Consider the following 21,571-nt stretch of genomic DNA (forward strand, 5'->3'; position numbering starts at 1 on the left):
GATAGCAGGTGTCAGAAGAAAAAAAGAAGGTGCATCAGTGATGTTGCAAGGGTGTAATTAATAGATTAGATATGTAAGATGAGAAATAATGAGGAATCCTAGATGAATGATGTTACAAGCCTGAGGGACAGCAGGATACTGCTGCCCACCACAGTAAATGAAATGAGCTGAACTAGAAGATCATTGTACACAGCAACAAGATTATCCGATGATCAACTCTGATGGACGTGGCTCTTTTCAACAATGAGATGATTCAGACCAGTTCCAATGATCTTGTGATGAATAGAGCCGTCTACACCCAGAGAGAGGACTGTAAGAATGGAGCATTTTCACTCTTTTTTATTGTTTGCTTGCATTTTATTTCCTTTTTGATGTTTTTCTTATGCAGCAAGATAAATGTATAAATATGTATGCATATATGGGATTTAACATATATATTTTTACTATGTTTAACATATATTGGCTTACTTATCTAAGGGGAGGAGTTGGAACACAAGGTTTTGCAAGGGTTAATGATGAAAAATTATCCATGCATATCTTTTGAAAATTAAAAAGCTTTAATAAAAAAATGAAAATTTGAATCCCTGAAAAAAAAAAAAAAAAACAGAAACTTTATAAGTTGCTAATTATTTCAATTAGTTTTTTAGTCGATCTCAAGGATTCTCTAGGATTCATCATATCTTTTTCAAAGTGATAGTTTTGCTTCTCTTATTGAGTATCAGTGGGGATAATGAACATCTTTATTTTACCCCTAATCTTAACTTAGGAAGCTTGTAGCTTATCTTCATTACAGACAATCCTTGTTGATGATAAAACCATCATCTGTAGTTAAGATACTAATTATTTTGAGGAAAGTTTCATTTATATCTATGCTTTTTTTTTTTTTTTTACTGTTTTTAATAAGTGGTGTACTTTGTCAAAACCTTTTTCTCCATCTATTAAGATAATTTTAAGATTTTTGTTAATTTTGTGATTGATACAGTCAATTACAATAATTTTCCTAATACTGAAACCATTTCTCCATTACTGATATAAATCCCACTTTGACATGGTGCATGATCCTTGTGATAGATTGCTGTAATCTACTTGCTAATATTTTAGTTAAAATTGTTACCATCAATTTTCCTTTTCTTAATTTAGGTATCACCATTGCATGTATCATAAAATTGGCAGGACTTCTTATTTTTCCAAAATACTTTACAGAGTAATAGAATTATTTATTCTTTAAATGTCCAATATAATTCATTTATGAATCCATCTGGTCCTGGGGATTTTTTTCTCAGGGAGCCCACTTAATTTCTTTTTCTAATATAGGGCTATTTAATTATTCAATTTCCTCTTGAAATTTAACTAATGGCTCGTCTATTTTATTGGGGTTTTTTTTTTTCCATAAAACCAGACCATAGTTTTATTTATTAATTTAATGGTTTTCTTACTTTCAATTTTATTAATCTTTCCTTTGACTTTTAGGATTTCCATCTCGGTGTTTAATTGAAGATTAAAATTTCCTCAGTTGTATGCCCAATTCAATGATTTGCTCTTTCTCTATTTTAATGACATAAGCATTTAGAAATATACAATTTCCCTTAAGTACTGCTTTGGCTGCATCTCAGCATTCTAAGCTTCTACTATTAATTGTTAGAAAATTATTTTCTTAAGGAATCTGATCTTGGAGCTCTCGACCTATAGCATTTTCTTCTAGTATAAAGAATTTTTTTCCTTCACTCATGTATATATAGTCAGCCGGTAAATGCAATCCTCCTCCTTGTAGTTTCTTTAAAGTTATACAATTGCTGAAGTGATTGTCATCTTGGTCTGTTGGACCCAGAAATGCCAGAAGCAGGCCCACCAAGTTATCCAGTAAAACTCTATATTGGATCCATAGTATGCTCATTTGTACACTCCTGGTTGGACAGCTAAGTCCAGGCTCTCTCTCTATTTCCGCAACCCCATACTAGAAATTAAATATAACCCCTATAACCCATCAATATTCATGAGTGGGATATTTGTATAGTGGTTCTGTATTGGGACAGTATGCCAGAAAGAAGCTCTTTCCTTGCTATTATTTCTTTTTTGTTGTTATTTTCCCTTTATTTATTTTGTATTGAAAGTTAATGAAAATGTTTTTTTTTTTAATTGCTAATGGGTGTGGGTTTTTTTCCTCCAAAAAAGTTAAATGAAAAGTAGAATAAAGAAAAAATCATTAAATAGTTCATTTTTATTACCAAGTAGAAAATAGTATATGCATATATAAAGATTAAATTATAAAATTTAATTTGAACTAATTATTTATTTATAGGAATGAAGGTTTGATATATTAATATGCTGGACTTTGAGTCAAGAAAATTTGGATTCACATTCTGCCCCTTATTCATATTGCTGTGTGAACATGATCAACTACCTTAGTCTCTCTGGATTGCAAATTGTTATATATGTATAGTTTACAACATTCACTCTTGCAAAAACCTTGTGTTCCAAATTTTTTCTCCTTCCCTTCCCCCTACCTTGTCCCTTAGACAGCAAGTAATCCAACTTATATTAAACATGTTCTTGTCATTATTTCTAAAGGGACTGGAGGTGTTGGAGATTAAGGTTTTCTACATGGTGATCTTTTAAGAAAAAATACTGATTTCTTCATCATACTTCCATATACATTTAGGGGCCAAAAGCAGGAAGATGAGGCAGAAAACTAACAGTTTAAAGGGAATCCATTTTAATGATTTCGATACCTTGGATTTTAGCATACACCTTTATCATATATTGGGATTTCTTCATTGGTAATAACTGGAAAAGGAATTTGAATTATGTAGTCAAATAATTACCAAATCAGGACCAAGATTTTTCCCTTTTTCTATTTATCCAGAAATCAACCAGGATGGGAAATCTTTCTCAAAGACAGTAAATTTAGGTTAATAGATGGATTCCTCCTCATTATGATTTACTGTGATAGGTCTGGAAATATAAGGATTCTTTTCTACATCAGATAGGTGATATGGAAATTGATGTCTTTCTAACCAAGAATTGGATGATCCAAAACACATCTCAACTGAAGGACCTCATTAGAATATAGCCTAGTCCCTTAATATTCATCCTCTCATTAACTGTTAACCAATCAGAGTTGATTACCAACCTCAAGAACACCCATCCTTCCAAGGGTATAAATACTGTAATCCCATCACCATGAGGGGTCTTTGACATTCAAGAGTGCCCTTGCCCTTTTTTTTTTAATCAATAAGCATAATATCCTAATTAACAAAATGATTAAATTACCCAGAAATTATTTCTCTTGAACTTTTTAAACATCACAGCATGTTAAAATGTAAGGGGTAAAGGAAATAAAGTAATGAGCCTACCTGTTCAGATTTTTCATCAGAGCTGCTAGGTGCTTCAGATGTATCTTTCACAAAATAATTATCAACAAGATCTATTTGTCTACATTCCTGGCGGCATATTGGGCATCGTATTACTCCAACTGCAAAAAATAATGAAAGGATTACATTGAATATGCTATAATAGCAACATCTTTCACTATAATCATAGAGGTCGTTAACTATGTTAAAAGAAACCTAAAATAATTCCAGCACACGCACTCTTATGTCTAAAGAGTTAAAGAAAAAGGCATTATTCAAACAATGTGGTAAACAATATTAGTATTTGTCCCAGAATGTAATTTGGTGAAAAGTTCAACATGAAGAATCAAAATGAATATTCTTTCCCAAAACTGAACTGAAAAGTGACTAGGAAAACTATTACCAATTTACTCTTGTTCTGCCACTCTTATTATCAATACATAAGAGGATTGCATTCTGGGAAGATAGCAACAGATAAGAAATCTTCAAGCTCTCCAGTTTTCCTCCACAAAAAAGATAGAAAAATTGCTAGGAAATGAACATGGAGCAGCAAAAATGAAGGGGGTAAAGCAGTTGTCTACCCAACTTCAGAGGACCTCAGGAAAGAATCTAATCAAATGTAACCACCTCCAAGCTTACTCCATTGAATCAACAAAGAGCAGGTCTTGGGAAGCAAGAAACTTCAACTCAACTTTTATCTCACTCACAGCAATAGGAATTTTTACCTCACAAACTTTCATCTAATAAACAGCAGACTGCTGAATAGGAAAGACTGAAGGACCCCTCTACCCTTCATCCCTTAACCTCTAGCTTCTGATTAACAAGCTTAGCAGCTCTCAGGATGCAGCTGTGGGCAAGGAGTTAGCTCATACCCAGTGAATGCAATACTACAGGAAATAACATTTTCAACATGGCTACGTATACTAATGCAGCTTGGGGAGAAGGAGTGCCTGAAGTTGGGCAGAATTCAGAAAATAACAAGGAGAACTTGAGACCTGAAACAACATTACACAGAGCTCCAGATTAAAATCTGATTATAATATTAAGTTTCTAGAAGTAAAATAAAGTGAGTAAGCAAAGGAAAAAGAAAAAGAACAATCATAGATAGGTAATATGGTGTAAAAAAAACAAAACAAAACAAAAAACTGAGGGAAAGACAGAAATACTTGAAGTACTTTAGATTTAGCAATCACCAGAAGATTTTTCATTCCTAAATATTCCTTTTTGTCCTAGCACTAAAGTAGGCTTTTAAAAGTTTTTTTGTCACTCTTTGCAGATGACATGATGGTATACTTAGAGAACCCCAAAGACTCTGCTAAAAAGCTTTAGAAATAATTCAGAATTTTAGCAAAGTTGCAGGATACAAAATAAATCCACATAAATCCTCAGCATTTTTATATATCACCAACAAAATGCAACAGCAAGAGATACAAAGAGAAATTCCATTCCAAACAAATGGTGAGAGTATAAAATATTTGGGAATCCATCTACCAAAGAATAATCAGGAATTATATGAGCAAAATTACGAAACACTTGCCACAAAAATAAAGTCAGATTTAAATCATTGGAAAGACATTCAGTGCTCTTGGATAGGCCGAGCGAATATAATAAAGATGACAATATCCCCAAAGTAACCTATTTATTTAGTGCTATACCAATCAGACTCCCAAGAAACTATTTTAATGACCTAGAAAAAATAACAACAAAATTCATATGGAAGAATAAAAAAGATCGAGAATTGCAAGGGAACTAATGAAAAAAAAGTCAGATGATGGTGGTCTAGGTGTACCTGTTCTAAAGCTATATTATATAGCAGCAGTCACCAAAATCATTTGGTATTGGCTAAGAAATAGACCAGTCGATCAGTGGAACAGATTAGGTACAAAGGACAAAACAGGCAATATCTATAGCAATCTAGTCTTTGACAAACCCAAAGATACCAACATTAGGGATAAAAATTCATTATTTGAAAAAAAACTGTTGGGAAAACTGGAAATTAGTACGGCAGAAATTAGATATGGATCCACACTTAACACCATATACCAAGATAAGATCAAAATGGGTCCATGATTTAGGCATAAATAGACCTGTGGAGGAGGAAGGAATTTAGGACCAGAGGAGAACTAGAGATCATTATTGATCACAAAAAATAGAAGATTTTGATTACATCAAACTAAAAAGTTTCTGTACAAACAATAATAATGCAAGGAAAGTAACAAATTGGGAAAATATTTTTACAATTAAAGGTTCTGATAAAAGTCTCATTTCCAAAATATATAGAGAACTGACCCTAATTTATAAGAAATCAAACCATTCTCCAATTGATAAATGGTCAAAGGATATGAACAGACAATTCTCAGATGATGAAATTGAAACTATTTCCACTCATATGAAAGAGTGTTCCAAATCACTACTGATCAGAGAAATGCAAATTAAGACAACTCTGAGATACCACTACACACCTGTCAGATTGGCTAAGATGACAGAACAAATAATGATGAATGTTGGAGGGGATGTGGGAAAACTGGGACAATGATACATTGCTGGTGGAGTTGTGAAAGAATCCAACCATTCTGGAGAGCAATCTGGAACTATGCCCAAAAAGTTATCAAACTGTGCATACCCTTTGATCCAGCATTGCTGCTATTAGGCTTATATCCCAAAGAAATACTGAGGAGGGGAAAGGGACTTGTATGTGCCAAAATGTTTGTGGCAGCTCTTTTCATAGAGGCTAGAAACTGGAAGATGAATGGAGGTCCATCAATTGGAGAATGGTTGGGTAAATTATGGTATAAGAAGGTTATGGAATATTATTGCTTTGTAAGAAATGACCAGCAGGAGGAATACAGAGAGGCTTAGAGAGACTTACATCAACTGATGCTGAGGGAAATGAATAGAACCAGAAGATCACTGTACACCTTCAATGTTGTATGAAGATGTATTCTGATGGAAGTGGATATTTTCAACATAAAGAAGATCCAACTCACTTCCAGTTGATCAATGATGGACAGAAATAACTACACCCAGAAAAGGAACATTGGGAATTGAATGTAAACTGTTAGCACTACTGTCTATCTACCCAGGTTATTTACACCTTCGGAATCTAATACTTAACATGCAACAAGAAAATGGGATTTACACACATATATTGTATCTAGGTTATATTGTAACACATGTAAAATGTATGGGATTGCCTGTCATCTAAAGGAGGGAGTAGAGGGAGGGAGGGGATAATTTGGAAAAATGAATACAAGGGATAATGTTATTAAAAAAATAATAATTACTCATGCATATATACTGACAAAAAAAATTATAATTATAAAATTAAAAAAAAAAAAAACTTTTTGTGAACAACTTTCAAGTTACTTGCCCCAGGCCTAAAATTAGCAGTTATAGAATAGCTAGGACTTGAATTTTACAAAAAAAAAAAAAAAAAAAAAAATGTACAAATTTAAATTACAATCCTATTTGTTTATGTTTTACTATCTTTATATTTTAGTCTAATTTATTCTAATTATCCATTTTTTAAAAGACAAGTATTACTTGGCTTAAATTTAGTTCCATGTTTACATAGCAAACACAATAGATATTTCATTAGAGTTAAGAGTATAATTAAGTGCTCTAAATCTTTTAGGAAATCTGACATCAAGATTTCTTCATTATTTTCAAATATTAAAAAGCAATGTTTTAATTTTCCTCCAATAGTGTTATTAATCTGGTATAGGCCCCTACTATCTCACAAATGGCATTATTTCAGGTAGCCTTGCTGGTCCTTCTTTCTGCTTCAAGTCACTAAACATCTCCCACTCCTCTACAAACACTCAATAAACATAAAATCTTTTAATCCTCTCTTTGACTTTTTAAAAATTACCTGATCCCTTTCTACCTCTCCAAATATTTTCTGATTAAATGACACTGGGCTTTCTTTGATGTTTTCTATACAAAATAGTCCATTTCTTGACTGTGCATGTATGGAATGCTCTCTTTTTTTTCATCTCTTGTCTCCTGATTTCCCTGACTCATTTCAAGTTTCAGTTAAAATCTCAATTTCTACAAGAAGCTTAGCACAGCACTTGGCACATAGTAGGTGCTTAACATATGCTTATTAATTGTGCCTTCCCTATGAGACTATCCGTATTTTATCCTGTATATTTATCTTATCTACTAGCAATTGATTTCAATTCTTTCCTATTAACTGCCTCTCCCTGTCTTCACAATCCAATTTCAAGGATGAAGGCATGTGTTGGTGGGGTAGAAGAGGAGACACAGAGATGAGAGATTTTTAAGGGGAAAACAAATTTAAGTGAAAATAAAACATAATTTGAAGAAATATGAAACATATGGGTGGTTTTTATTATTTAAAATATAAACTAATTTAGTAAGTGTCCTTTTACTCATTAAATATCAAACTTTAAATTTCTAGCTTTAGGCTATTTCTTACTATTTTTCTTCTCTAAAATATGATTAGAAAAATGAAAATTAAAACACCTCTCAAGTTCTACTATGTCACACTCATCAGACTGTCAAAGTTAACAAAAAAGGAAAATAACAAATGCCAGAAGGGTTGTGGGAGACAGGTATGTAAGTACACTGTCAGTAGACTAATTCACAGTTCCATCCAATCTGGAGAGCAAATTGGAACTATACTTTTAAAAAAGTATTAAATTATATAACTTTTATTTGACTCAGCAATAGCTAGTAGGTCTATAATCCAAAGAGATCAAAAAAGAGGAAAATGAACCACATGTGTGCATATACATGCAACACATACAAATACATGTACTAATATACAGAAAAAGAGAGAAGACAAAAAGCAGCTCTTTTTATGGTGGCAAAAAAATTGGAAACAGGGGGAAGATGGGTTATCAATGAGTAGACCATTATGGAATACTCCTGTGCTGTAAGAAAAATGAAAGGGACTGTTCTAAGGAAACCAGAGATGATTTGTGTGAACTTCAACAGACTAAAATAACAGAACTAGAACATCAATTTACAATATTATAATGACAAAGTTTGAAAGTTGTAGAAAAGTTTTGCATAACTTTCTATGTGGTTTCTTAATGAGGGCTGGGGACAGGAATAAGGAAGAGAATTTGGATCATAAAAAGTTTTCACTGTTAACTGGAGGGAAACTGTTAAATAAATAAACAAGAAAGTTGCAGAAACTCTTGAGAAACAATGAACTATAATTCCAGAAGACTCATGGAATAATAATAATAAAAATAAAAATAAAAGCTAACTACCTTCTGATAAAAAGGTGATGGACTCAAGAGTGCATAATGAGATTTCTGGGGGCAGGCAGGCGGGGGGGGGGGGGGGAAAGAGGGGGAAGAGAAGGATATGGCCAACTACAGAATTTGTTTTGTTTGACTATATGTATTTGTATCAGCAGGTTTTGTTTTTCTTGCTTGTCCAATGAAGATGGTGAGAGGGGCAAGGGAGTTAAAAAGGTAGATCTTCATTAATAGGAATGGGATAAGGAGGAAAGGGAAAGGCAAAGGTAGTAGGAAGTAAAGTAGAGGAATCAGCAGGGATAAGACTCATTGGGGGGAAAAAAAGCACATATAATAATCAGTGTTCTCAGACAAAGTTAAAGCTATAATAAATTTAATCAAAAGAGAAAAATACTAAAACCAAACTATAGGTCAGCCATATTAATATTGCTATGTACTATTTAAAATAGATAGTGTAAGGTTAAAATATTGCTGTGGTATAGGAAATGAATTGGTGAATTAAAAAAACGTAAAAGACAGACTTATGAAGGATATTATCCATCTACAGAGAAACAAAGGATAAACAAGCATAGAATGGCGTTACCCAGATGTATATAAATATATAAGTATTTGTGTGTAAATTATAGAGGTCTATGTGAGGCAGGGAGAGAAAAAGCACTTATAGCCTTCTTAGGGGACAAGGAAAGGGGAAAAAAAAGAAGTAAAAAGTGCAGAGAAAACTTAAGAAAATCTACAAGAAAGCAAAATAAAAATATGGCAGCAAAAACAGCTTTCTTGAAATAAAAACTTATTGGCTCATATTTGGAATACTCTCACGTTCCTCATGTAAACATGGCATTTTTTTTCTTTTTTTATTTCATATCTAAGTTTGTTTTTTTTAAATCTCATTTATATAAGACCACAGGCAAAATTTGCATTCTTGTATTAAAATGTAGCTGCAAGCTCATTCTTATAGTTATATTTATTACAATCCATCCTGTTTGAATTTTGCACATGTATGTATTCCTATCAGTTTACCAAGGAAGTTTATTCAACATTCATTTTCTTCTGATATCACAAAAGCATGAGTGCAGCACTCTGGTTGTCTGTCCTTACTAATCAGACTACCTTCTCTTTCTATCATACATTTCACTGATGACATCTTTGACTAGTATTTCTCAATGATTACATGATACCATTTACCCATGTAAGCACCTCTATAAGCACCATCTCACTCTTCAAAGTAATAGATTTAAGAATTAACCCTAATATTAAAAATCAGTTAAAAAATTTAAAAATCAGTGTCATACATTTAATATGATTACTATATTATGTTATATTGTAAGTTATAAATTGTTTTAGACAACTAAGCTATTAGTACAAAGTGGGGGGAAGAGACAGACTGAGACTCCTGCTTTCAAAGAGCTTATAATCTAATAGTGAGATGATCATGCAAAAAACTATGAAGAAACAAGCTATATACAGAAGAAACTTGAAATTAAAAGGGATCAAGAAAGTTTTCCTGTACAAGATTTTTAGCTGAGACTTGAAAGAAAACAAGGAAACCAGGAGAAAAATGAGGATAAAGAACATCTCAGGTCAATGGTGTTTCTTATTAGGAGAAAAGCAAGGCATGTCCAAAACTAATGACTGTATCACAAGTTGGGAAAGAAGTGGAGGGAGTGCAACATGTAAGAAGACTGAAGATGAAGGGAAAGGAGAGCAGGTTATGAAGGTCTTTGAATGACAAACAAGTTGATATTTAATTCTATGTGCAATAGGGAAATAATGGTGTTTATTGAATAGAGAGGTAACAGACTTATGCTTTAGGAAAAAAATTAATTTAAAATATTATTTATATTCAACAAAAATTGCAAAATGAAAAAATGTCTCGTAGATAATATTTTAAGCACTTAATGAATAAAGCTAAAATTATAATGCAAAAAGTATATTAAATCAACTAGATTCCCTTAGAACTTTAGTATGCTTCAATTGGCATTATAATTATAATAAATCTGTGCCCCTTAGACTTGGAAGGGAAAAAGAAGTATGTCAAATAATCTTGAGGATTCAAATGATGTTAAAAAGATTTCTGGAATAAAAAACATTTAGAACCACTTGAGAAGACAAAAGTCTAATGTTGGTTCCAACTCTAATATTTCTATGAGATTCTAAGAATGAATTTGCTCATCTAATCAGTTAAAATTACTTATTACTTCAAAGCTTCAAAGGTATGAATGTGTTAGGTATGGATATTGATTCTACTGATACAGATGACAGAACTTCTACACTTTAGTCAATGGTGTTTCAGAGTTGTTATACCGAGAAAAAAATATATAAAGTTCATATTTTTGGTCCAGAAAGAATTTAAGAAAACTCATGAGGTAGTAGAAATATGCATAATGCATATAAGCAGGTTGCATGTCAAAAATGGTGAAATACAAAGAAATGCTTAAGACATCACTGAGGACATGGGTATGAAAAGAAGGCCATTAAGTCAAAAAGAAGGAAATAGAGGCCAGCACTACTTTTGTCTTAAGAAGTTAAGGCAATAAATGGCTTTTAGCATATTGAATAGATTCTTTAAGTGATATAGATATTGCTAAGCTGTGATGTACACTATCACACAAATAGATCAATGACATGTCATAGTAAAAAGTGAGAAAATAAAATTTATTTTATTCTGTAACTGATTTCATTTTGTATTACTATCCACATTCTGTGTTTTATTGGTCTTTGAGTTAAGTTTGGAAGTTCAGTTTTCCTGCTAATCACAGTTCTATGTTTTGTGTCAAGGAAATCTGTTATCCTTGAAAGATGCAGGTAGATGCTAGTCTGTTATCTTTGCAACAATGACTGTCAATCAAAAAAAGTATGATCTATTATCTCTGTTACACTACTAATTATACAGGTGGATATCACCAATGAGCTTTCCCCCACATCTATGATGCTTTTGACTTGGCAGACAATCATCCTCTTTTCCCCCATCTATAATAGCTTTTGGATGCTCCTTTTATCCATAAAAGATGACCTCATTTGAGTAGACTGAGACACTGAATCATTGACAAACTCCTGTTCTGCTAATAAAATGATCAAGCTCAGAGTTCTGTGCTTCAGTTTAATTTCAATCACAATAAATTTCATATACAGAAAAATGTTTTGTTTTTTTATTATAGCTTTTTATTTACAAGATATATGCATGGGTGATTTTTCAGCATTGACAATTGCAAAACCTTTTGTTCTAATTTTTCCCCTCCTTCCCCCCCCCCACTCCCAGATGGCAGGTTGACCAATGCACGTCAATATGTTACAGTATAAATTAAATACAATATATGCATACATGTCCATACAGTTATTTTGTTGTATAAAAAGAATCGGACTTTGAAATAGTGTACAATTAACCTGTGAAAGAAATTAAAAAAATGCAGGCAGACAAAAATAGAGGGACTGGGAATTCTATGTAGTGGTTCATAGTTGTTTCCCAGACTTCTTTCGCTGGGCGTAGCTGGTTCAGTTCATTACTGTTCTACTGGAACTTGTTTGGTTCATCACATTGTTGAAGAAGCCCATGTCCATCAGAATTGATCATCATATAGTATTGTGGTTGAAGTATATGATGATCTCCTGGTCCTGCTCATTTCACTCAGTGTCAGTTCATGTAAGTCTCTCCAGGCCTTTCTGAAATCATCCTGCTGGTCATTTCTTACAGAACAATAATATTCCATAATATTCATATACCACAATTTATTCAGCCATTCTCCAATTGATGGGCATCCACTCAGTTTCCAGTTTCTGGCCACCACAAAGAGGGCTGCCACAAACATTATAGCACATACAGGTCCCTTTCCCTTCTTTAAGATCTCTTTGGGATATAAGCCCAGTAGTAGCACTGCTGGATCAAAGGATATGCAGTTTGATAACTTTTTGAGCGTAGTTCCAAATCGTTCTCCAGAATGGTTGGATGTATTCACAATTCCACCAACATTGCATTAGTGTCCCAGTTTTCCCACATCTCCTCCAGCATTCCGCATTATCTTTCTCTGTCATTCTAGCCAATCTGACAGGTGTGTAATGGTATCTCAGAGTTGTCTTAATTTCTCTGATTAATAATGATTTGGAGCAGCTTCAGAAAAATGTTCTCAAAAGTAAAGCATTATATAAATAACAATCATGATCACTGTTTTATAAGTGAAAACAAGTGGGCTTGTCCTTTTATATGCTCTCTAAAGGTATGAAGTCCTTTAAAGGTGTGAACTAAGTACTTAAGTACCCTGTAAGAATCCTAATAATATGTGATTTTCAACAAAACAAATATTATTGGAGTACAGTCAATTTTCAGATGAAGCAATCAAAGTTATCTGTAGCCATATGAAAAAATGCTCTAAATCACTCTTGATTAGAGAAATGCAAACAAAAACAATTCTAAGATACTGCCTCACACCTATCAGATTGGCTAATAGGAAAGAAAAGAAAAATGACAAATGTTAGAGGAGATACGGAAAACTTAAGCACTAAATGCACTCCTGGTGGAGTTTTGATTCAACCATTCTGAAAAGTAATTTTGGACCTAAGTCTAAAGAGCTAGAAAACCAGAGACCCTTTGACCTAGCAATACTACTACTAGTATTGCATCCCAAGAGGCAATACCAACAACACAAATCTTATGTGTACAAATATATGCACAAAAACATGTATAGCAGCTCTTTTCTGGTGGCAAAGAATTGAAAATTAAGGGGATTCCCATCAACTGGGAAATAGCAGAACAAATTGTGGCATATGATTGTGATGGAATACTATTTATGCTGTAAGAAAGAATGAACAGGATACTCTCAGAAAAATCCAGAATGATTTACATGAAATGATACAAAGTGAAATGAATAGAACCAAAAGAACATTGTACAGCAATATTGTAAGATGATCACCTGTGAATGACTTGTTTATTCTCAGCAATACAAAGATCCAAGACAACTCTGAAGGACTTATGAAAATCATATATTATTAGGATTCTTACAAGGTACTTAAGTACTTAGTTCACACCTTTAAAGGACTTCATACCTTTAGAGAGCATATAAAAGGACAAGCCCACTCTCTAAGAGAAGATTCGGAGCCAGGATTCGGTAAGGAACATTCACATGTCTAAAGGAAAAGCCTGCTCATGGACTTCCAGGAGATTCAGGGCCAAAGAGGACATTGAGAGATTCACAACTAGGATTGACTTCCGGGAAATTCACAAGGCAGAAACCCACAATTCCATACTCTCTGGGAGGAGATTCAGAGTCAAGATTCATTCCCACTTCAAATTGCGTGCTGGCTGGAGACATTGGGACAAGAGCTCTTGGGAACCAAAGAGAGACAGGCCTCTAAGAAAGCTAACCCAGCCAAGGAAAAGATTCAGGATTTTTTTTTAAATTTATTTTAAATAAGATTCAGGATTTTGAAAGACACAATAAAGGATCTGGCTGCATTTTGGGATTATAGAACTGAACTGAAACTAAACTAAGGCTGCTCCCAGAAACTCCCCAAGAAACCTGCTCATAGAGAACGATTACAATATAAAGAACAGAACATTACATTTAAGAAATCTGCTCACAGAGAGTGATTACATTTTAGAGAAACAGAACGTTACAACATAAATCTAATGATAAACTGTGAACTATTTCAAGGTAGTAGCTTGACTAATGTTTGACATAGCCCTTTATCCAGCATTCCTTAAAAATTTTAAATATCCTGTATTATATCTGTAAGTTATCTGTGACACAAAGCTGGAAAGCATATCTTTGGATTCAACCAGGAAACAGGTTTGGAAACAAAGAAAGAAGTGGCACTGAATTACAAGGAAGAGTAGAAAAAAAAGGAGGGATAATCAAAAAAGAAAACAAAAATACCTTCAGCTCTGAAGGGCAAATACTGAAGGAAGAATAAGGAAAGACCCATGTAAAAACCTGTGATTGGGATCTGGTACAAAGGAAGAGAGAAGGAACAGTATAGCAGAAGTGGATTACTTATTAATGCTGAGCATTTTTACCTCACTATGTTTTTCTATAAGGAGTAGATTGGAGCTTAAAGAAAGGGACAAGTAAATTAGAATATGATGAAGAGAAATACTATTAACAAATCATAATTATAAATACAAAATAGAATAAAATTACCTATAAAGCACAAGAGGATATCAGGATGTTTAAAAAAGAGAATCCAAGAATATATTTCTTATAAAAACAAAGATCCATATAGAGTTAAATAAGGGTCTGGAGCAGAATTTATTGTGCTTCAGGATAACAAGGCAATGATGATTTAAAGAAATCAGCAGAAAAACTGTTGTCCTTTATAAAAATATTGAAAGACAAAGAATAAACTGGGCTATGTAAAATTGCACAATAAAAACCACAAGGCTTACAGAAAAACAAGTTATGGTCACAATATTCAAAAAAGTTCACCTGTGACACATCTAAAAAGAAGTCTAATAAAAACAGTAACACATTTATATATGTAAAATGGTAGAGAAATACTTATACACTACAAAATATGATTCACAGCAAAATGATAAAAGGAAATTACTAAAAATTATCTTGCCTAATTTTACTCCACTCAAAAAGATGAATTGGATGAATTATGTGCAAAAAGATGTGTCCTAGGAAGGGGTGTACCTTCACTGCTGACTTACAAGGCCAGTATTTTAGTTAAATTACTTGGACTCTTCATTTAAGTTTTAGTATATAGTTCTCAAATAGGCCTGCTAGAGGCATGAGGATAAGGATAAGTAGGAAATAGAGTGTGGAGGCTAGTTGGCCGATAATGATGAATGGTTGTTCTACTGGTTGGCCACCGATTCAGGTGAGTGTAATAAGGTTGGCGGTAAGGATTCAGAATAATGTTTGGGAGACGGGTCGGAATATTATGCTTCATTGGCTGGCTGTATGGAGAAATGGGATGATTAGAAGGATTAGAATAGAAGCTAGTAGAGCAAAAAATAAGAATAAAGTAACCCAATTTCAAAAAGAATAAATAAAGATAAAAAAAGCATAGTATCTTGATAAAAAAAAAAAAAAAAAAGCAACAATAGTAAACTGTGTGAAATTGAAGTAGACTTTACTAACCACCTTGATTTGCTTGAACTCCCTTACTATCCAGAAAAGACCAGATTGGCCTGAGCAACAGAATCAGCCAATCAGAAGGCAGACTGAGCATCCCTTGAACCTACCAACAATACTCTTCGATGGTCTCTGAGTGAACTCAAAATTCTGCTATTCTGTCAGAAACCACAAGCCTGGATTAAGCTTACACAGACATCCTGAATCAGGAAACTTCCTTGTTTTAAGGAAACTGTAATCTTGGCTGACAATAAGGCCAGAGCTGAGTCAGAAGCACTTCTTTGCTAGATGACTTTATAATCCCTCTCACCTAATTCTCTTCTGAGGTAAATTCAGCTCCATAAGAATGCTGCCAGCTTGAGAGAAATAAAACTCATACCGCTTAATACTGTTTTTTTTCTTTTTAATACCAAAATACCAAAGAAAAGGTTGACAAATCAATTTTTTTCCCTTCAGAGGGTAAAAACATTTTAATGGAAAATTAAAGGTTGATATATGCATGTGACAAATTCTAGAGGTCTGTTCATTATTATCATCACTATTGTTATATACCTTACTAGAAATAGATAAAAGAAAAAGAAAAGTAATAACCTAGAAAAAATAACAACAAAATTCATATGGAAGAATAAAAGGTCGAGAATTGCAAGGGAACTAATGAAAAAAAAGTCAGAGGAAGGTGGTCTAAGTGTACCTGATCTAAAGCTGTATTATATAGCAGCAGTCACCAAAACCATTTGGTACTGGCTAAGAAATAGAACGGTAGATACAAACAGATTAGATACAAAGGACAAAAAAGGGTACATCTATAGCAATCTAATCTTTGACAAACCCAAAGATACCAACATTAGGGACAAAAATTCATTATTCGGAAGAAACTGTTGGGAAAACTGGAAATTAGTATGGCAGAAATTAGATATGGATCCACACTTAACACCATATACCAAGATAAGATCAAAATGGGTCCATGATTTAGGCATAAAGAATGAGATCATAAATAGATTAGAGGAACAGAGGATAGTCTACCTCTCAGACCTGTGGAGGAGGAAGGAATTTATGACCAGAGGAGAATAAGAGATCATTATGATCACAAAATAGAAGATTTTGATTACATCAAACTAAAAAGTTTCTGTACAAACAATACTAATGCAAACAAGATTAGAAGGGAAGTAACAAATTGGGAAAATATTTTTAAAAGGAAAGGTTCTGACAAAGGTCTCATTTCCAAAATATATAGAGAACTGACCCTGATTTATAGGAAACTAAACCATTCTCCAATTGATAAATGCTCAAGGGATATGAACAGACAATTCTCAGATGATGAAATTGAAACTATTTCCACTCATATGAAAGAGTGTTCCAAATCACTACTGATCAGAGAAATGCAAATTAAGACAACTCTGAGATACCACTACACACCTGTCAGATTGGCTAAGATGACAGGAACAAGTAATGATGAATGTTGGATGGGGATGTGGGAAAACTGGGACAATGATACATTGCTGGTGGAGTTGTGAAAGAATCCAGCCATTCTGGAGAGCAATTTGGAACTATGCCCAAAAAGTTGTCAAACTGTGCATACCCTTTGACCCAGCATTGCTGTTATTGGGATTGTATCCCAAAGAAATACTAAAGAATGGAAAGGGACCTGTATGTGCCAAAATGTTTGTGGCAGCTCTTTTTGTTGTAGCTAGAAACTGGAAGTTGAATGGATGTCCATCAATTGGAGAATGGTTGGGTAAATTGTGGTATATGAAGGTTATGGAATATTATTGCTCTGTAAGAAATGACCAGCAGGAGGAATACAGAGAAGCTTGGAGAGACTTAAATCAACTGTTGCTGAGTGAAATGAGCAGAACCAGAAGATCACTATACACTTCAACAACAATACTGTATGAGGATGTATTCTGATGGAAGTGGAAATCTTCAACATAAAGAAGATCCAACTCACTTCCAGTTGATCAATGATGGACAGAAATAACTACACCCAGAGAAGGAACACTGGGAAGCGAATGTAAATTGTTAGCACTACTGTCTATCTACCCAGGTTACTTATACCTTCGGAAGCTAATACTTAATGTGCAACAAGAAAATGGTATTTACACACATATATTGTGTCTAGGTTATATTGTAACACATGTAAAATGTATGGGATTACCTGCCATGGGGGGGGGGGGGGGGAGTGGAGGGAGGGAGGGGATAATTTGGAAAAATGAATTAAAAAAAAAAAAAGAAAAAGAAAAGAAAAGTAATAAGCAAAGTAAAGAACAAAACCATCTTGTTCATTTTACAAGTGATATGATGTATGCAAAGAATCAGCACAGCATTTTAAAAGTTAAAATAAACAGTAACCACAGGAAAATAGTAGGATATAAAATGAACACCCTGTTGAATCACTAGCTTCTCTGTACACCATCAGGAGCGATCAGGAGACAGAAAAATTACATTAAATTTTAAGATTAGGGGAAAAGCCCAATAGGTTGAAAAGATGCAGTAGTGGGATAGATTAACCAAATTCAAAACTGCAAGTCTAGCCAGTGTTACCAAGAGATATCTCAGGTTTTTACTTTCCAATGTAGGCTGCATTCAAAAAATTCTGGAGGTCCCTGGGCCTCTGACTCAAATTAGTCAGCTGCTCAGTGATCTGGAAATGTCTGGATACAATAAAGCTAGGCAGATTAAATATATATTAATTAGTAAGTCAAAATAATTACAAAAGATGGAATGTTAAAATGGTTATCAACAAAGGCAGATAGTCCTTATTTAAATTAAATATGCTAACAAGGGCCTAAAAAATACAGCAGACTAAATAATGATCCAAATGCAAGAAGAAAGCATAATAAGTGGCATCCATCCCAAAATCTCACAAAAAAAGACATCCAGAAGTATGTGGACTATAGGAAAAGGGGATATGACAAAAAAGCCAATGTTTTTCATTACCTTAAGACTAAAGTGATGAGAGGAATCCAAGAAACATGTAGCTAACAAAGTTCTTAACATAAAGGCAGCAGTAGCAGAGGACTCTCCAAGAAGAGATGAAAATTGAAGCCACCCAAAATAATGATTCATTTGTGGTTGTAGAAGGTCAGAATTCTGGAGAAGTATACTTGAAACAAGGTGTTAAACTCAATGGAATTGATGAGGTGATGGTTTGTTCACACACATATATAAACAGTATGGTGATGTAATGGTTCTCTAGTTTACATATAATCAGTATGCTGCAAAGATGTAATTGTTCTAAGGTATATAAGGGCTGAGAAGACTGGAGGAAGAGCAGACTGAGAGAGACTCGAATGAGAGTGTGCTGTTGTTCAGATTCCAGAGACCCTCAAGAAAGCTAGCCCGGACATAACACATGGTAGCACTCAAAGATGTGGAGGGGACTAACTCCAGAAGGCAGACATTAGCGTGGGAAAACAGGTCTGTGCTTAGACCAAGTAGAACTAATCACTACAACCAAACAGGTTAGAAAGAAGGGTCCTGGGCAGCTAAGTGGCAAAGTGGAGAGACCACCAGCCTTGAAGGCAGGAGGACTTGAGATCAAATCTGGCCCCAGACACTTAATACTTTCTAGCTGTATGATCCTGGGCAAGTCACTTAACCCCAGTTGCCTCAGTAAAAAAAAAAAAAAAAAAAAAAAAAAGAGCAGCACCAGATAAAACAGTAATCATCAAAGCAATTTGGTGATAACTAAAAAAATTTAGGTCAATCAATGGAAGAGATTATATAAAACATACAGAAGCAAGTGAACATAATACCATAAGATCCCACTAGAAAATAAAGAACACTCACAAGTATAGCACAAACCTTGAAACTGATGGGATGATTAACTGGGGGCAAAGGGAAATGGAAAGGGAGAAGAGAATTAGAATGTAAAAGAATATTTTAGATTGCTTAAGTCAACTAAGAAATATTTGCTTGAACAAACTGTTGCATAGGAATAAAATGGAATATTACTGTGCTGTAAGAAATGATAAAAAAAGATAGTTCTAAAGAATCTTGGGCACTGTTGGTGGAGTTGTGAAAGAATCCAGCCATTCTGGAGAACAATTTGGAACTATGCCCAAAAAGTTATCAAACTGTGCATACCCTTTGACCCAGCATTGCTGTTATTGGGATTATATCCCAAAGAAATACTAAAGAATGGAAAGGGACTTGTATGTGCCAAAATGTTTGTGGCAGCTCTTTTTGTTGTAGCTAGAAACTGGAAGATGAATGGATGTCCATCAATTGGAGAATGGTTGGGTAAATTATGGTATATGAAGGTTATGGAATATTACTGCTCTGTAAGAAATGACCAGCAGGAGGAATACAGAGAGGCTTGGAGAGACTTACATCAACTGATGCTGAGTGAAAAGAACAGAACCAGAAGATCTCTGTACACTTCAATGCTGTATTAAGAGGTATTCTGATGGAAGTGGATATCTTCAACATAAAGAAGATCCAACTCACTTCCAGTTGATCAGATGGACAGAAATAACTACACCCAGAGAAGGAACACTGGGAAGTGAATGTAAATTGTTAGCACTACTGTCTATCTACCCAGGTTACTTATACCTTCGGAAGCTAATACTTAATGTGCAACAAGAAAATGGTATTTACACACATATATTGTGTCTAGGTTATATTGTAACACATGTAAAATGTATGGGATTACCTGCCATGGGGGGAGGGGGGAAGGAGTGGAGGGAGGGAGGGGATAATTTGGAAAAATGAATTTAAAAAAAAAAAAAAAAAAAAAAAAGAATCTTGGGCATTATGATCTGACAGTCAAATCAGTGGAATCTGAGCAACATATACAAGAGAAAGTAATATTGTAAGGAAAAACAACTTTGAAGATTTAACTATGATCAAAGTAATGACCAACTATGTCTATCTGTCCAGGACCCAAGATGGGTTCCCGTGCCTCCTGATGAGGTAAGGGAGGCAAAGTGCAGATATTTTTTTTGACATATCCACTGATATTTCTTTTGCTTAACTGCTTGCTACAAGAATATTTTTGTTGTCATTGTTGTTTTCCTTCTCTTTATCTCACTCTTTTTGGGGGATGAGAGTGGACCCTGCAATAGTGATGCCAAAAAAGGAGGGCCATAACTTTTAAAAATACACAGAAGGAAAATCAGAAGAAAACAGACATATAAGTGTGAGTGTATTTAACTTAATTATGAATATGTCACTTTTTTAAAACCTTTTTCCAATGGTGTAAACTAAGTGGGTAAGGGGAACTAGAATTATCATTGTCAAAAAATAAAGAAATGAAAGAATTGCTGAAACACCAAATTTAAAATTTTCAACTCTATCAGGAAAATTTACAAAATAAACCATAATCATCTGAAAACTTTCAAAACAAATATTAAATTAAATGTTTAACATATAAAAGTGATCCAATTTCTAAAAATAATGGAAAAACTGAAGACAAATGAATAATTATATAAAAGAATGTGGATAAAAAAAATACTGCCAAAATAAAAGTTACAAGAGAAAATTCTGCATGTAAAGAGCTGAACATTCAGTATCTTATAAGGACACAAAACAATTTATAATACAAATGTATCTATTCTCAACAGATTGATAAACGGAGTGAGGATATGAAAATGAATTATTTAAATTATTCTATCATTATAGCTAACGTTTATATAGCACCAATTATGTGCCAGGCGTTGTGCTGCATGCTTTTACAATTATTATCTCATTTAAGCCTCACAGCAACCTTAGGAGATATTATTATCTTCATTTTAGAGATGAGAAAACTGAGGTAAACAGATTCATTGACTTACCTGGGGTTACATAAATAGTTAAGAGTCTGAGTCTAAATTGGAACTCAGGTCCTCCTGACTTCAGGTCCAGCACTCTATGCACTGTGCCACCTAGCTACTTATTTTCAGAACATAAACTATAAACAATTTAAAATGTGTTCACTGCA

At 33.8% G+C, this 21,571-nt stretch overlaps 1 protein-coding gene across 4 annotated transcripts in view; it reads right to left on the reverse strand.

Moving 5' to 3' along the window:
• TRIM33 (tripartite motif containing 33) overlaps nucleotides 1-21,571 on the reverse strand; it is a 126,228-nt gene that overhangs the window by 78,877 nt on the left and 25,780 nt on the right. For all 4 annotated transcript variants that reach the window (XM_074263130.1, XM_074263129.1, XM_074263128.1 and 1 more), the window contains exon 2: nucleotides 3,354-3,472. In XM_074263130.1, coding sequence (XP_074119231.1) covers nucleotides 3,354-3,472 — 119 coding nt within the window. The remainder of the gene's footprint in view (nucleotides 1-3,353; nucleotides 3,473-21,571) is intronic.

Source organism: Sminthopsis crassicaudata, chromosome 4 (assembly GCF_048593235.1).
Source record: "Sminthopsis crassicaudata isolate SCR6 chromosome 4, ASM4859323v1, whole genome shotgun sequence".
NCBI lineage: Eukaryota > Metazoa > Chordata > Mammalia > Dasyuromorphia > Dasyuridae > Sminthopsis > Sminthopsis crassicaudata.